At 45.9% G+C, this 15,231-nt stretch overlaps 1 protein-coding gene across 1 annotated transcript in view; it reads right to left on the bottom strand.

Annotated features, from left to right (window-relative positions):
• PAPPA2 (pappalysin 2) overlaps positions 1 to 15,231 on the bottom strand; it is a 174,679-nt gene that overhangs the window by 51,274 nt on the left and 108,174 nt on the right. The window contains exons 14-16 of the mRNA XM_081120295.1: positions 10,542 to 10,713; positions 6,993 to 7,170; positions 5,341 to 5,554 (exon numbers count right to left, since the gene is read on the bottom strand). Coding sequence (XP_080976421.1) covers positions 5,341 to 5,554; positions 6,993 to 7,170; positions 10,542 to 10,713 — 564 coding nt within the window. The remainder of the gene's footprint in view (positions 1 to 5,340; positions 5,555 to 6,992; positions 7,171 to 10,541; positions 10,714 to 15,231) is intronic.

The following is a 15,231-nucleotide window of genomic DNA, read 5'->3' as shown; positions in this document are numbered from 1 at the left end:
TAGCCAGATCCATTCCTTGTGAAAGAAGGCTACCTGTTAAATACACCAACCTGGCCCGGCCGGGCGTGGCTCAGTGGTTGAGCGTTGACCTAGGATCCAGGCGATCGGGGTTCTATTCCTGGTCAGGGCACACGCCCAGTTGCGGGCTCGATCAAATGATTCTCTCATCATTGATGTTTCTATCTCTCTCTCCCTCTCCTTTCCTCTCTCTGAAATCAATAAAGATATATTTAAAAAAAATAAATACACCAACCTGATTGAAATGCTGCTGCTGCCGATGATGATGACGATGATATAAATAAAAAGCAGCTACTGATGACCTGAAGCTTAATATGACTAAACACTATGTTTAGTTCTTCTCATCTATTAGCTCATTAAATCCTTACAAAACCTGTAAGTGCTCCTATTTCCTATTCTCTTCATTTTGTAAAATAAGAATAGTGATGATCAATACAAACCAGTAGCTTGCTTGAGGCCAAAGAGCTAATAATTAGCGGAGACGGGATTCAAACTTAGGCCTCACTGACCCTAGAAACTGTGTAATTAAACCCTGAGCCAAGAGGTAATTCTGGGACTAAGGAAAGCTTTCCTAGCAATTCCACTAAATCATCTTCTTAGAAGTTTTAGGAAACTTTCAACTTAAGAATTAAACTCGATTCTAGAAATCTTTAAAAAGTTCCCCAAATTCTGTCTTCAAGGAAGACCTGGATTCGGTTTTCTTGGGAGTGAATGGGGAACAGTTGGCCAAAGCTTATGGAGGGGAAGACAGTCAACCTTGGCCACCCTTCAGGCCAGAAGTTCTCCGGGCATAGCCTTAGGTATTGCCCACTAAGGTCATGCCCAGGTCATATTTGTGTTTATAATATATCACTGCTCCTTTTATCCCTTGGTGGTGATAAATTATTCTTCATTGCTTCTCTCAATGTTCTTACAGCCAAGCGTAAGAGCTCTTAACTCTTCTCACTGATTCTATTGAGATAGAAAATGCAACATAGACTTTTAGAGCTGAAAGTCAGTCGAGATTTTTTTCTTATTTTACAGGTGTTGCAAAAAAGGCCCATGGAAATGAATTCCCTCAAACCTGAAAATCTTATTAGCCAAGGGCATTAACACCATGTACTAGCAATACTCTGAGTCTCAGTTTCCTCATCTGTAATGGGGGTAATAATATACTGAAATGTATTATTTTATATTATAGCAAGTTACAGATTATAATATAATATAATAATATATTATATTATACTGTTATTTTATTATATAATTTATTAGTGCCATTTATCAGCACATGTAGAACATAGGAGGAATTACCATCATCATCATCGTCATCTTTGACCTAACAGAACAGAGTCCAGACATTATGCTTTTAACTCTCTGCCACAAAAATGATTTGTGTGTGTACAGATGGGTCAAGCATACACATCGAACTCCAGGGTCTTCCAGACTCTCCCCCAGAGCCAAATGAGAAAAACCCCACTGAAGAGGTTTACCAACCAAACACTTGTTAAACAGTAAATAGTCACAATATGAGACCTAATAATTGCATTCTTGACCTAGATTTGTGTTTATAGAACTTAAATAGATTTATGTACTTTGGAAGAGCTGATCCCCTGGGCAACCCTGAGAAAGGATGGTTGTTTGCAATTACTTTCAAGCAGATCTGACAACTACCTTTTGGAGGGCATCTTGATGAATGACTTATAGAATGACACCCTGTCTAAGTAAAGTTAGATGGTTGGAATAATTTAGAAGTCAAATTAATTATGGACTCTAATGAGGTTAACCTAACCTTCACACATAAAGATCATACCTAATGAGAAAATGGTAACTATGAGTGTGAAAGATAAGTGAGACTATAATGTTTTTGATAAAATATAAGTTATTTTAGCTTCCTAGGAAGTGAGGTTAATAAAACAAAGGAATGATTAATGATGATGTGTCTGTGGAAGTAAATTGCATGGGAGAGAAGAAAAGTGCTTAAAGGAGAGCGTGTGTGTGTCTTACAGAATGTGAGTGAGAAAAGACCCCTGGACCTGCCAAATTGGAGTTACAATTCTGTTTTTTCCTCTGTTATCTCCGAAAATAAACAAGCCTCAAAGACACATGTGAAAATCTGCCATGCAAAAATGCTGCTACACTAATTTTGAAAAGAAACAAGCGTTATTCTGGATATTTTTAGGAAAGTCCAAATCCCATGAAAAAAGTGATAAAAATATACTTTTCATATGGAAAATAGGGATTGTGCCATTTACAACTACTTAGAGTTGATTGTATAGTGAATGCTTTCCCATGTCTTCAATATTCTTCCAAACATCTTTAACGATAGCAGGATATCTCATGATATGGCTATACCATCGTAAGGCTATACTAGATACCATTGTATGGCTGCATTAGATAATGGCCATTTATTTTTGTTTTATTTATTTTTTTTGCCCCTCAATATCCATTTATACCCTCCTCAATTTTCCTCTGGGGAACCCATGGCCTTTGGGTGATGCTGACTCCACCCATGACTTCAAGGTCAGAGTCCTTGACCCAGGACTGAGCCATTGCATTTCCCTGTCCTCGGGGATTAGACTGTGGGCAGCACCACCCTCAAATTCCAGGAAGAGGGGCGAGGAATGTGGGGTCAGGAGAAAGCCCCTACCTCTAGCCATGTGCCCTTCCACTCTATGCTTCTAGGAGAAATAACACACTGAGCGAGGGCATGGAGGCTGTGTGCTCCTTGAGGTTGAGGCCTGGGTCTTGTTCATGTGTGTCCTTCACTCCCAACCCAGAGACTGGCTTAGAACATGGAGGGGTGACTGCCAGCTGCGGCCGTGCCAGCCGGCCATCCCCAAGCTGAGTGGGATGACGCTTAAACATGTTGGATGGAAGGGAAAAGTCAGGTCCAGTAATTACACTTCTATTCCCTTGAAACAGTGTTCAGTAGATTTGAGAAAAAACAGGAAGGGAATGAACCTGGCTGACTTTTTGGTCATTGTTTTCTACTTTTTAAAAAAAATTATCAAAAAGCGATACCCAGAACATGGATAAAACTTCATAGTTTATAAAATGCTTTCAGTACATTACCTACTTTCAGCCTCAAAACAACACTGTTGGATAGCAATAATGACTACGCCTCACACTGTGGGTGCAAACATTGAGACACATGGATACTAAGGACATGGCTCAGGGTCATGCAAACAGCAAGCTGCGAATCTGACCCTCAGGTGGGAGTTCCTGTGCTTGCAGAACTGCTAACATCGGCGTGTGCCCGGGGTCTGGGTTGATCTCCCCGCCTGCTTTTCTCTTTTCTTCTCCTCCTGCCCACATGTCCTAGAAAGAAGCCGAGGGCCCCACTTATACAACTCTGGGCTCTTTCCACCAATCAAGGAACAAGGCCGACATTGTTCCCTGCGTAAACACAAGGGGCAAGTGACAGTGATTTACGCCCAACATGCAAACTCCTGATTACCAACCCGCCGCCTGCTATGTAAACAGGTATAAACTAAGATTAAAATCAGCTTAAACAGGGCGGTAAATAACTTAAGCTCCCCTCAACGTGGCGCTTGCGAACGTAAATGTTTACCCCAAAACCGATGCTGACGCTGTGATGCAAGCTTCCAGCTCCTCAACTGGAGAAGTTGTGCCCATGAATGGCCCTTGTGTGCCCCCGCCTGGGGTGGAGATGCGGGGCCAGGCAGAAAGCCCAGCTCTGGGGGGAGTCCCACTGGGCCCAGAAAGCTAGAAGCAATCCCGCCACCCTTCATTCTCCCTGGTCCTGAGGCGTTTCTCTCCCACTCAGGTGTTCTTCACTGCACTGCTCTGCAGACACCTGAATGGGGTGCAGGTGTGTGAAAAGGGAGGCAAGAAGAAACAGGCGGGGGGCAAGCAGCCTCAGGCTCGTGGCATGCCATTCCCACTCAAAGATGACCAGGGCACTCACTGCCTGTCAACATGTGCCTATGCAAACTGGCCTAGATCCTATGAAAATCACATGCAAATGTGCTTTCCGTCATCAAAAACTGTTGACTATACCTGCCAGAGGCCACTGAAAACTCAATTGGAAGAAATATCGTCAGGTGAGGATTGACAAAAACAAAAGCAAAAAAAGAAGGCTGGGTATTGACTAGAGAAAGGCGAATGTGAGCCAGTGAGTAAGTCTCCAGATTTTCTTCTGCCCCATTGGAGAATTCTAGCTCACAAGCAAAGTTTGTATTTCCTGACATCATTGGAAAAGCCATGGCTGGGGTTTTGCTAGTTAAAAAAAAAAAAAAAAATACCTACTATAGTCAGACTCCTAATAAAGTCCTGGGTAAGAAGTGAATCTGATTTTCTCCTGTACTGACATAATTTATGGTAGGGAAGGCATAGCTACTATTTACTGAGTACAAGGGGTTTCTTTATCTGAAAGTATTTTTGTTTGTTTAGAAAAGGTTCTTTTTCTGAGACCATTTATTGAGCAATTGGCACAAGGAGGGCACTGGGCTGGACATGTGTTATCTTGTTTAATCTTAACCCGGCACTGTGTTGTGGGCAGTATCCTCCATTTACAAAGGGAGTTAAGTAACTTAACTGATGTCACTTGGCTGATAAAAGGGGGATGGCTGGAACTTGGACCCTAGCATGACTGTCTTCAAAGCCCTTCCGCTCCCATGTGCTGGGAGCTTGTGTTGCTCTGATGGCCCTGCCTTCAGAAGACAGGCGCTCAGGCTTCCTGGGTCTGGGAGCGTGTACACAGAAGCCCAGGAAGGTAAAAGTAGAGAGACTATAATGATGATACTAATAGCTAATACGGGTTGAGTTTTATGCTCTAAAAATAAATTTACTGAATCTTCTGTTTGATATGTATTAATCTATTTAGTCTCCACATAGATATTATAACTTTTATCCTTGTTTTACAGATGACAAAGACTGAGGCAGAGAAAAAAACCTTCCCCGCATCACACAGGTAATAAGTGTCTAAACGGGGGACCGGCCCAGGCAGTTTCTCCTAGAGCCACAACCATAAGACCCCGACTGTCCTGACAAGGATGTTCCCACACATATAACACTTGGGAAGCTCCTAACACTTAATTTCAAAGGAAAGTGATCATCAGGGCAGAGATTCGTTTCAAAAGCACCTAGGTGAGGCTCTACGGGGTCTCCTATGGGAAAGGACATCTTTTCAGAAAGCACATCTGGTCATCCTGCCTGTCATAATTACACATACGAACAAAATCAAAACAAACCAAAGAAGCATTGGACACCCAGAAAGTCTTAATATTATTCCCAAAACAATGGTCTGAGGTTTATAAAGAGAGCAGGAGCAAGGTATGGGGTGTAGAGAGAACTGCAAAGAGCAGGGGCAATCCAACTCACTTCCTGACTTTACTCCCTGCACTGTCCACCACGTAGTAGCCAGGTTTGCATTCATATCTGCAGGTGGAGCCCACGTCATGGTGGTCCCGGAGGCAGTGCGGTAGGAGCAGGTTGGCATTTGGGATCGCAGGGGGAGCATTGCACTCCAGCTTGCAGTAGGCTTCGGGGAGAGACCACAGCCCATCCTCAAGGCAGGTCAGCCACGGGCTCATTCCTGGCTCCAGGAAAGAGAAGTACAGGGTGCTCAGAACAGAGAGTCCAGAAATACAACACCAGCAGAAAGAACCAAAAGCTGTCAACATATTAGCGTTCTTGGAAAGGACATTATTTTTTGTTGAGCAGCTTCTCTAAAATCTCAGGGCAAGTGTTTATCCTATATTCCTTACCCACAGGACATCAAATGTCCTCTATTATACAGAACAGAGGTCAGATAACTAACTATTCCTTGGCATCAGTGAAAGAAGGGCTAGTCACCAATTCCTTACCACGATTCCTAACTACAAATAATAAAAATATAGCATGGACAATATCATGGAAAGCATTATAATAATAATAGATCACCCTTCTATTGGTCTCATTATATGCCAGGCATTGTTCTAAGCATTTTACACCTATTAACTTATGTAAACTTCAAACCTCAAAATCTCTATTGTTATCCCCTCTTCTGTGATGAGGATGTTGGGTTTAGGTAACTTGCCTGAACTGGTAAGAGGCAGAGGCAGGGACTGAACTCGGGCAATGTGGCCAAGGAGCTCTGTGCTTAAGCACCACACCATGTGCCTGGTAGAAGGCATGGTTCCTCCAAGCTGCAATCCATGGACTTCTCCCGCTTGCATCACCAGCCCACCCCAGACCTTCTAAATCAGAACCTGTTACATGGGGCCCAGGGAGCTGCCTTTGCAACGAGCCACAGTTAGGCACACAGAAGCCTGGGGAGAGGTAAGGAGCAGGTGTGGGGTCAGTTAGAGCCAGTGTTCCTCCGCGTCATCTCTGTGACTAGCAGCATAGCCAGGAACAAATCTTATAACTGCATTCTCATCCATGCAACAGGACTAAAAGCACCTAGCTCATAAGATGGTTGTAAATATTAAATTTTAAAATGTGCATGATAAAGTGTAGCTTTATCCTTAATATTATCAGGAAACTGTTGGTGGACTTGACTCCAAAGGCCATACACTCAAATAAAAACAGGAGAAAGCCTTGCCCGGCTGGAGTGGCTTAGTGGTTGAGCGTTGACCTATGAACCAAGAGGTCACCAGTTCAATTCCCGGTCAGGACACATGCCTGGGTTTCAGGTTCAATCCCCAGTAGGGGACGTGTAGGAGTCAGCCAATCAATATTTCTCTCTTATCGATGTTTCTGTCTCCCTCTCCCTTCCTCACTCTCTAAAAAATCAATAAAAACATTTAAAAAACAAAACAAAAAAGACAGAAGAAAACCTATTTCTCTTGGGAATGAGGTCCTGAGCCAAGGCATCCTTCCAGGTTGTCAGGAAGGATGCCTTTTGGGACTTTGCTGGTGTTATCAGAACAGGGTGGTCCAGCAGAGAAGATGGGAAGAGTATTGAGGTGAAGGGAAGATCCCCAAAGTACCCCCAAAGAGAGAGGAACTGAAGGGACCCTGCATACAGGGCCTGGTCAGCCAGACAGTACCTTGAAGCTTGGCTGGTGCAACACAGGAGATGGAGCAGCGTTTCAGAAAGCTGGTTCCCTCTGCGCAGGAAAAGGTTGCGTAGTTCACCAAAGATGGGTCGGGGACACCACAGTCAAGGGGCATACAGCTCACTGCCCGGTCCCAGTGCCCGGAGGAACATGTGAGCAGAATTTCCTTCTAGAAACAGAGAATATTCCTCTGTCAAGGTCACATAGAAAGGTTTATCAAGGTAGTTTCCTAGTGATTATTTGTGCAGACATTCAAAACGGGTGAAAATCATTTTGCCTTTCTTCCTCTATGCCTTATTGTCTTAACATACAGTCTCCCCACACTGATGCTGATGGAAGGCGCCTGTGTGTAAGAGAACCATTGGATGCAGGCGCTCCTCCAGGCCAGCTCTTGGCTGCCCCCACGTCTTCCTCCTGTTCTGCCCTCTACCCTCCTCCACCCTGCTCTGTGCCCAGGGACACTGGCCCCTGAGTATTTCAAGCCTCTGAGCAGGACACACTGGCTGGAGATTGGAGAGGGAGGGAGGAAAGAGAGGTGAGGGTACTGATTCTTCCTGCTCCCTCCGAAGGGGATTGCTGCAGGTTGGCTCCACCCTCTGGCAGCCTCTCCACACAGCTCCTGTGCGCTCTTCCTGCAGGTTCTCCAACTGCTCCCTATAGTCAACCTTCCAGGCCTCCGGGGTGGTAACAGCTCCTTCCCCCTGGGAGACTGCACCCTTCCCCCCCCCCCCCCCCCCCCCCCCGCCGTACTTTCCCTAGGCCCTGCTGCCACCTTGGCAAGTAGTCCCTTTATTAAATTCTCTCAAATTGCCCGCTTTTGAGACGTCATCTGTTTCCTGCAGGGACATTTACTGATAAGGCAACTGATAAAGCTACTGAACATGATCACCTCCACTGAGGATGGTGCATAGTGTCTAAGAACAGTTGAGAATTAATTCCTATTAGACACCTTCCAAACCCGTGGTTTAATCGAAGAGATTCCAGCCATCTCCCTGGGCATGGGTTCTGTAGGGTAGCCCTAGAGCTCATCACCACCAAATAAATGAAGACCCCTTGACTGAGTGCCTGGAAGGGCCAGGTTCTGTATCAGGTTTGGGTGAGCAAGGGACCCTCAAGGAGCTCATAATCTACCAGCAGAGCAAGTCACAGGTTGGACCAACTCAGAAAACACCCAAAAGGGAAAGAATGGAAAGAAGGAGATGGAGAGAGAGACGAAGGGAGGAAGGTTCAGAAGGACAATGTAAGAGATGTGCTTTTATGGGTTGTATCCTGCCCCCCTCCACGATGATTTGAAATAATAAAATCCAGGGGAAGCAAATGATAACGTGAAAGACATAGGAAATGGGGACCACAAGGAAAGGAAATACAGATATATAGAAACTCCAGCAATGTCGTATATACAGGCTTGTTCCGAGGGTCTGAGGCAGCATTGGGGGGGTTGGAGAGGGACTGCCCATCCTTGGGCAGGAAGGACACTGTGTTGGGGAGGTTCACAGAGTAGGTGGCGCAGGAACTGGCCTTTGAAGGATGAGCAGGACTTCCCTGCAGCAGAGGGGAAGCAGGGAGAAGAGCAGAAAGTATTTGGAGTGAGGGGAACAGACTGAGCAGGGATTAAGAGACCTGGAGGCTCAGGACTTGTTTTGGGGAAAAACACAGCTGTCACTCTAGCCAAAGGGTTACCAAAGGTCAAAGAGAGAGACTGGGCAGGATGGCTCTGTGGCTCAGCCAGCCATCCCGCCGGGGAGGCCACAGTGGCCAAAGCCAAAGGTAAAATGATTAGTGAAAGCACCTGTCACCCCTGACACCCACTCCTGGCTACTGGCTCCTCCCTGCTTCCCAATGTTTCCCTGCTGCCTGCCAGGGGGACCCAACTCAAAGCCAGACACATTTTTCTGTTTAGTTTCAGCTCTTGTGTCAACAAAAAGCAAATATCCCCACCGCCTTGTGATCACGAGCCTGGATTGTATGATTTCCTCAGCGGGGCCAGCCTTGGGGGTGACAGGAGAGGTTAGCCGGAGAGCTGATTCCACCATATGGTTGGTAAAGGGTCAGCTCCCAGCCCATACTCTGCCCCTTTCACACCTACAGCCTGAAAGCCTGACTCAGCCCACAGTGATCACTTAAAGAATGTCTCCCAAACTCTGCATGTATCACCCGGGTTTTCCCCTGGCTTCATTACGTACTGTCCATTTTGTTTTGAATTTGCTCTTAATTTTAATGCATTGCAAACCCCGTCGTCTTCTCTCCCCTTCCTTACCTATACACAAATGTATTCAGTCCCTGCATCTTTTTGTGCTGTTTCCTTTTTCATTTTTTCTCTTTTCTAGAGCAAGTTAAGCTGGGTTAAGAGCAGGTAGGTGATAAGAGCATCATATCACCCAAAGCACCACAGACCGAGGATGTCTCAAGGTATACTAAAATTGCTTCTCCCCATGCAGAGCCTAAACCATCTGAAACCAACGATTTTGTCTTTAAATTCTGACTATTTCTATGCAAGTGAAATTCTCCATTGATCAACTGGTACAAAATGAGAATAAAAACTCCTTTCTTCCAAACCACTGACATCTGACTGCCAGTCACACTCCCACCTTCCCCATCACGCCACACCTCTCTGTGTCTCTCCTAGAGCACCTTTATCTTTGGCCTGCTGCATCCTTCCTCTATCTCATATTATTGTTATGTCTTAATGGTTGATTTCAAATTTAAATTGCTCTGTAGAGTGCCGAAAGCTCTCTAAAGAAAAGATGGGAAACAAAATTTTTCATTGAGAATACAGCATCCACGCTCATAACAGTGGCAGCTTAACAGAGGGCTTTGTGCCTTTCTGCTCGAAGTTTTAAAACCATTTCCAGTCAGTCGTAACAACTCAACGGCATAAACACTTCTGTTCTAATTATTTTACAAATGTGGAAACAAACTGAAAGAGGTTAGTTTATTTTGTTTGTTTTTACCTAAAATCACACACCTATTAAACAGTGGAGCCAAAATTTCCTTCCAGATGTGTCTCCTGAGCCACGCTCTTACCTCCAAATCCCCTTGAAATCCTGAAAAGGGTACTGTGGCAGCTTGTAGAAATTTGGAAAATTCTGTCAAAGCTAGAATCATGATAGAATCCCACCTCAGTAACAGAGGGAAGAAAAGCAGGCTCTTTCTCTCCAGCCTTCTTGTAATAAGGGCTGGGGGTTTGGAGAATGAACCACAGACAAGCTGGCTGCCACCGATCTAGCCTGCAAATTGTGGACAAGGCCAAACTGGGGCATTCTCATCTTAAAGACAAAAGAACAGGGAGAATACTGGAACAGGTGCTCCTATCTACTGCCCACCTGGAGAGAAGCTGGCCCTGGGCAATGGGAACAGCTCAGGCCCTTGCATACCTTGCATTCCTGTAGAGCCAAGCTTCTCCTGGCTGGTTAGAGTCCTCTTTTTTCCTTTCAGATGGCTGACAAACACCTGCCCTCCCTCGATGGGGCCAGGGAGAGGAGCATGAGGACCTTCCCTCCCCAGGAGCTTGGTCCCGATGACCACAGGTTTCCAACTCACCTGCATGGGCCTGAGGTACTGCCCACTGCTGGCCTGAAGGGCATACCCCCTTTGGCAGGTGACAGTGCACTTCATGTGGCCTGGGATCCCAGAGGTACAGTTCTCCACTTTCGCGTGATCCAGCAGCAACGGCACACAGCTGCTTGGCTTCCCACAAGGCCCGTGGACACAGCTGGGGGTGAAAGAAAGAGAAGCATCTTAGACAGACCCAGGACCCACAGGCAGCGGCCAAGACTTTGCAGTTCTTTCTGGAAAGTGCCTCTAAACCAAAGAGAACAATTTTATTTCCAAAACCTACATTAAACTCATCACCTCCTTCTGAGCAACCTGGAACCACGCAACATTAAATAAACCAGGACAGTACCAGCTAGCAAGTAATGAGTAACTGACTTTGTATAGCTCTTCCAGGACGAAACAATGATGGGACAAGGTGGGCAGTGTGTCCCAGAAGCTCTGGATGGCACTAGAAATAAACAGATTGGAGGGCAATCCTCAAAATATTTAAGGCACCAGAAATAAACAGATTGGAGGGCAATCCTCAAAATATTTAACAGCCAGCCCTGCTGGGCCCCCAACAATCAGAACAGACCCAGGGCAAAGGCCAGGAGAAACATTTCAGGTTACGAACGCCGTAAGCGCAGAAGGAAATGCTCAGGTTCTCGAACATGCCTGGGAAGTTGAACATGCCCCACGGCTTCCGCTGAGGGCGAGATCCTGAGGCCTCGCTGTGGGCTCTGGATCCCTCGGTTTTTGAATGTTTCAGAACTTGAACGGTCTCCAGAACGGATCACATTTGAAAGCCGAGGCACCGCTATATTTTTTACCACCAGCCATAGCCATGCACGCCACTGACTCTCAGCACTGGCTGATCGGAAATGGAGCCCATGGCACGAGGAGGGCAGGCATATACTAAATCGCTGCCACGTGCCAGACACTGTGCGCCCAGGATATCGTCTCCACAGAGGACCGCCGCCTGGATCTCCAGGACCAACCAACCAGGAGCGGGAGAGACAGTTAAACTCCCACAGGTCAGGAACACTGAGCCTGGGCCGTAGCATCAGTAAAGATGAGACAGAGCAAGAAGAGCATTGTCCTCTCACCAAGGCTGAACTGCAGAGGCCTCCTGAATTGGGATCCTGGCTGCAGCATTTACTACCTGTGTGACTGTGGCTGAGTTTCTCCTTCCCCAGGGTTTCAGCTCCTTCCCCATGAGATAAGGGTGATAATGGTACACAGCCCCCAGGGTGGTCATTATTCCAGAGTTAACCCCTCCACCGCTTCAGTGCCAGTGGCCCACTGCAGCCCCGCCCTCGGTGGCCTGTTTTCTATTACCACCCATACTTCTCACTTTTCCCACTTCTGCACCCTTCGCTCAATTCGCTGAGATTCCTAAAAGGCCTTCCTTCTCCAAAAAGCCCCTCCAGGTATCGTTCCACTTGGATCCTCCCAGGGAAATTAAAAGAATAACTCCCTTCTGATACTTCTTTTACTCTACCTTGCCTTCTAATCATAGATGCATTTGTCTGCTCTTTAATTAACTAATTTCCTCATCTTGTTCCAAAGGCAATCAGTACCTAAGTGTCTCCTAAACAGACAGCAAAGTAAGTCAGTGGCTGTCAGATGGGAAGCCTGTTCAGTTTTACAGTGGCAAAGGGAGATCTAAAATACAAAAATATCATTATCAAACAATGATCGACCACCATCTTAAGAAACACTCACTGTTGGCAAGGCATTGGTCTGAGCGCTGGGGCATAAGTATCGTGCCCTTAAGGACCTCATAAACCAGCGGGAGAGACCAAGAGGATATTTTCTTGCTCCTGATGCTGTCGGCAGTGATGTTAAATATTAGCCAAAACAACTACAGTGAATTTCGTCGTCATCACTTGGCTTACTTTTCCCCTTGAATTGTATTAGTGTTCAGTGACTTTTTAAGAAAGTGGAAAATAAAATGTCATTGACTATGCACATACTGCCTTGAAATAATTGAGAATTGATTTAAAAAGCACTAGCCCAAAAGAGATGAATTCGATCTGAACGTGCTAACGTTGCCGCGCCTGATCTTATACCCACGGGACTGAAGTCACACGTCAGTGACATTCTCACTTCTTTTACGGAAGCTCTTCAGGTACAGGGCGAAGGGACTGGAGTTGAGTGGTATGAAGAAAACCTTTAGCCTTGGTTATTCCCCGTGGTGGTGCGTGATCTACTGCAGACACTCCACAGAGCAGACACCCCATGGACCCCCGAGGGAGAGAAAACTAAATGAGTTGGGGGGCAAGGGTTAATTGTAGCAGGAGTTCCCCAAACCCAGTGCTGATAATGGCAGATGCAATACAGGAAATACACGCTTGTCTCTGAGTCTCTATCCAGCCTCTCAGGATAAGGGATCTGAAACCTGACTGTCCTTCATGGGATGAGATCAGAACACCTCATCAGTGACGCTAAAGAACTCCAAGCTCCATGGCTGCTACATGCCCTGATGTCCACAAAGCGTAGTATTTCTTCAGCGTGTTAGGTGGAAAGTACTGGAAAACAGACTCATTAATGGTTGTGGTTTATGTCCTTTTACTGCCAAGAAATTAACGCGAAATAGCACGTGCTATTTTTCAGCAGCTCCATCCAGCTACACCATGTCATCACTGAGGACAAATCGGGGCTGTGATACACAAACGAAACAAACCCTGCGAATTAGCCTCCTTCCACCGGGATGGGGTTCCATTAACTACTGTTGCTGTGACTACCAGTGTGAGAAGTCTGTCCAGCCCTGGCAGAAGGGAGGAAGAGTGAGACTGGGGAGCACAGACCAGGGGGAAAGGGACATGAAATAAAACCGAGACCAAAAAAATAAAAACCACCAAACCCAGACCTGTTTATGAAGTGAGAAATGGTTTTAGGGCAGCTGCTGCAAATTCTTTCACTAGCTTATATTTCCATTTGCTTCCTTTTTAAGGAATTTGTTTTACGAGGACGGTGTTTGTCAGGTCGTTAGCTTCTGATGGCATCTGGTACCAATTGTAGACTTTTCTCCCTCACACCTCAACCCTAAAGCCCTTCTGTGTTTCTCTTCCACTACAAACACTGCTCTTCTGAGCGAAGCTGTGTTATCCATTTCCGACCAACCGATGCATTCTCCTAATGCTACGTAAGCTCCAGTATCATAAAGATAATGCTAATAGTAAAAGTCATCTTTAAAACTTCCCAAAAGCTTTCTTCTTAGGGTCTTTGGACACATGTTAATGACAGGGGCAGCAAGGAAGAATTACAATGCCCCAGAGAGGTGGGAAGTTAGGTATTTATCTTGGTCTGACATACAAGGAAACTAAAGCTGTTTGGAGACTGGCTGGAGGCCACACAGCGAGTCGGAGGAAAATCCTCAGGCTGGATCTCAGAGCCCTCACTCTGGGGCCAGTCTAGACCACGAGGCCATCTCCCTGGGGGTGAGGCTGCTCCCTGTTGCTTTCTTCTCAATTCAAAAGCCAGCAGCATAAGCCGGGGTGAGCCAACGAGCTCCTCGGCAGGGTAGCCAGGGGAAAGTATAGAATATTTAATGGCCGTCTTAGTTTTGAGCAGTTTTCTCTTAAATGAGAGCAAATGAAATTGGCCACATTTGCCCAGGAGCCGTGGTCTGCAGGGTGCCCTGCTAAGTGTGTTTCCTCCTTTGGCAACAGCTCCTTACCCTTCCACCCACTTTTTCCAGATCTTTCCTCACACCTCATCACAACGTGCTCTTAGGTAAGCATATGAGGAACCCAGTCAGATGTGATTCACAGGTATTTCCATTTTAACAAGAGACAAAGTTTTAAGCCAAATGAATGAGTTTCTCCTGATGGAATTTTGAGTCAGGAGGGCCTCAGAAATCACACTGTGTAGATGGCCACCTACTGTGATCCTAGCCTTGCTCTCTGTCTCTCCACTCCTCTGGATAAGCTTCCACTCTCTCTTCTGTCCTCACTCCTCAAAGTCATTCTATTTGAGGGTTTTTAAAAAATGCTTTCAACTGTAGAATCCCTATTCCAAATGCATTTTAACCCTAGGCCATCCTGCTCGGGAACATAACCTGCTTGTGGTCACCAAGGCATGAACCGAGCACTGTCCTGCCATGGTGATGGGTGTGTTTCCTTTGTTGGTTGGTCTGTGGGTGATGCCTGCACTCGGGAAGCCTCTGGTGGCACAGTTCCATAAAGGGGTGACCTTTATATATGCACAAGGCAGGCTTTCTCAAACCTAGTTGTACATTACACTCAGGAAATGTTAAAAAATATAGATGCCCAGGCTTTGGCCCCTGGAGGTTTCGATTCTGTAAGCCTGCAGTGGGATCCTCGCATCTGCAGTTTTGTTTCAGAGTTTTGATGCTCACCAGGAGAGAAAACCAGCACCAGAAAGGCCTGGATATGTGTAACCTGAAAGATGTCAATAAGCTTCATAGGCCAAGACTATAAAATAACAGGGCCGATTCCAGGAGAAAACTGGCCCCACTCTCAACTATTATGCTTTCATGTATTAAGCACAAATTATCACGTGGAGGCCACCAGATAGATCAAAAGCAGAAAACATTCCCCCTGCTCTGAAGAAACTTTCAGTGCAGCAGGAGAGAGAAAATAATTAAACCATGTGTTACTGATTATACATTCATGGCTGTTTCAGAAAAAGCTTTATCATGGGATAGGACCTGACATCGATGAATGAACAG

Source organism: Miniopterus schreibersii (assembly GCF_964146895.1).
Source record: "Miniopterus schreibersii genome assembly, chromosome: 19".
Classification (NCBI taxonomy): Eukaryota; Metazoa; Chordata; class Mammalia; order Chiroptera; family Miniopteridae; genus Miniopterus; species Miniopterus schreibersii.
Note: the sequence above shows the minus strand (reverse complement) of the source record. Positions and strands in the feature narration are given on the sequence as shown.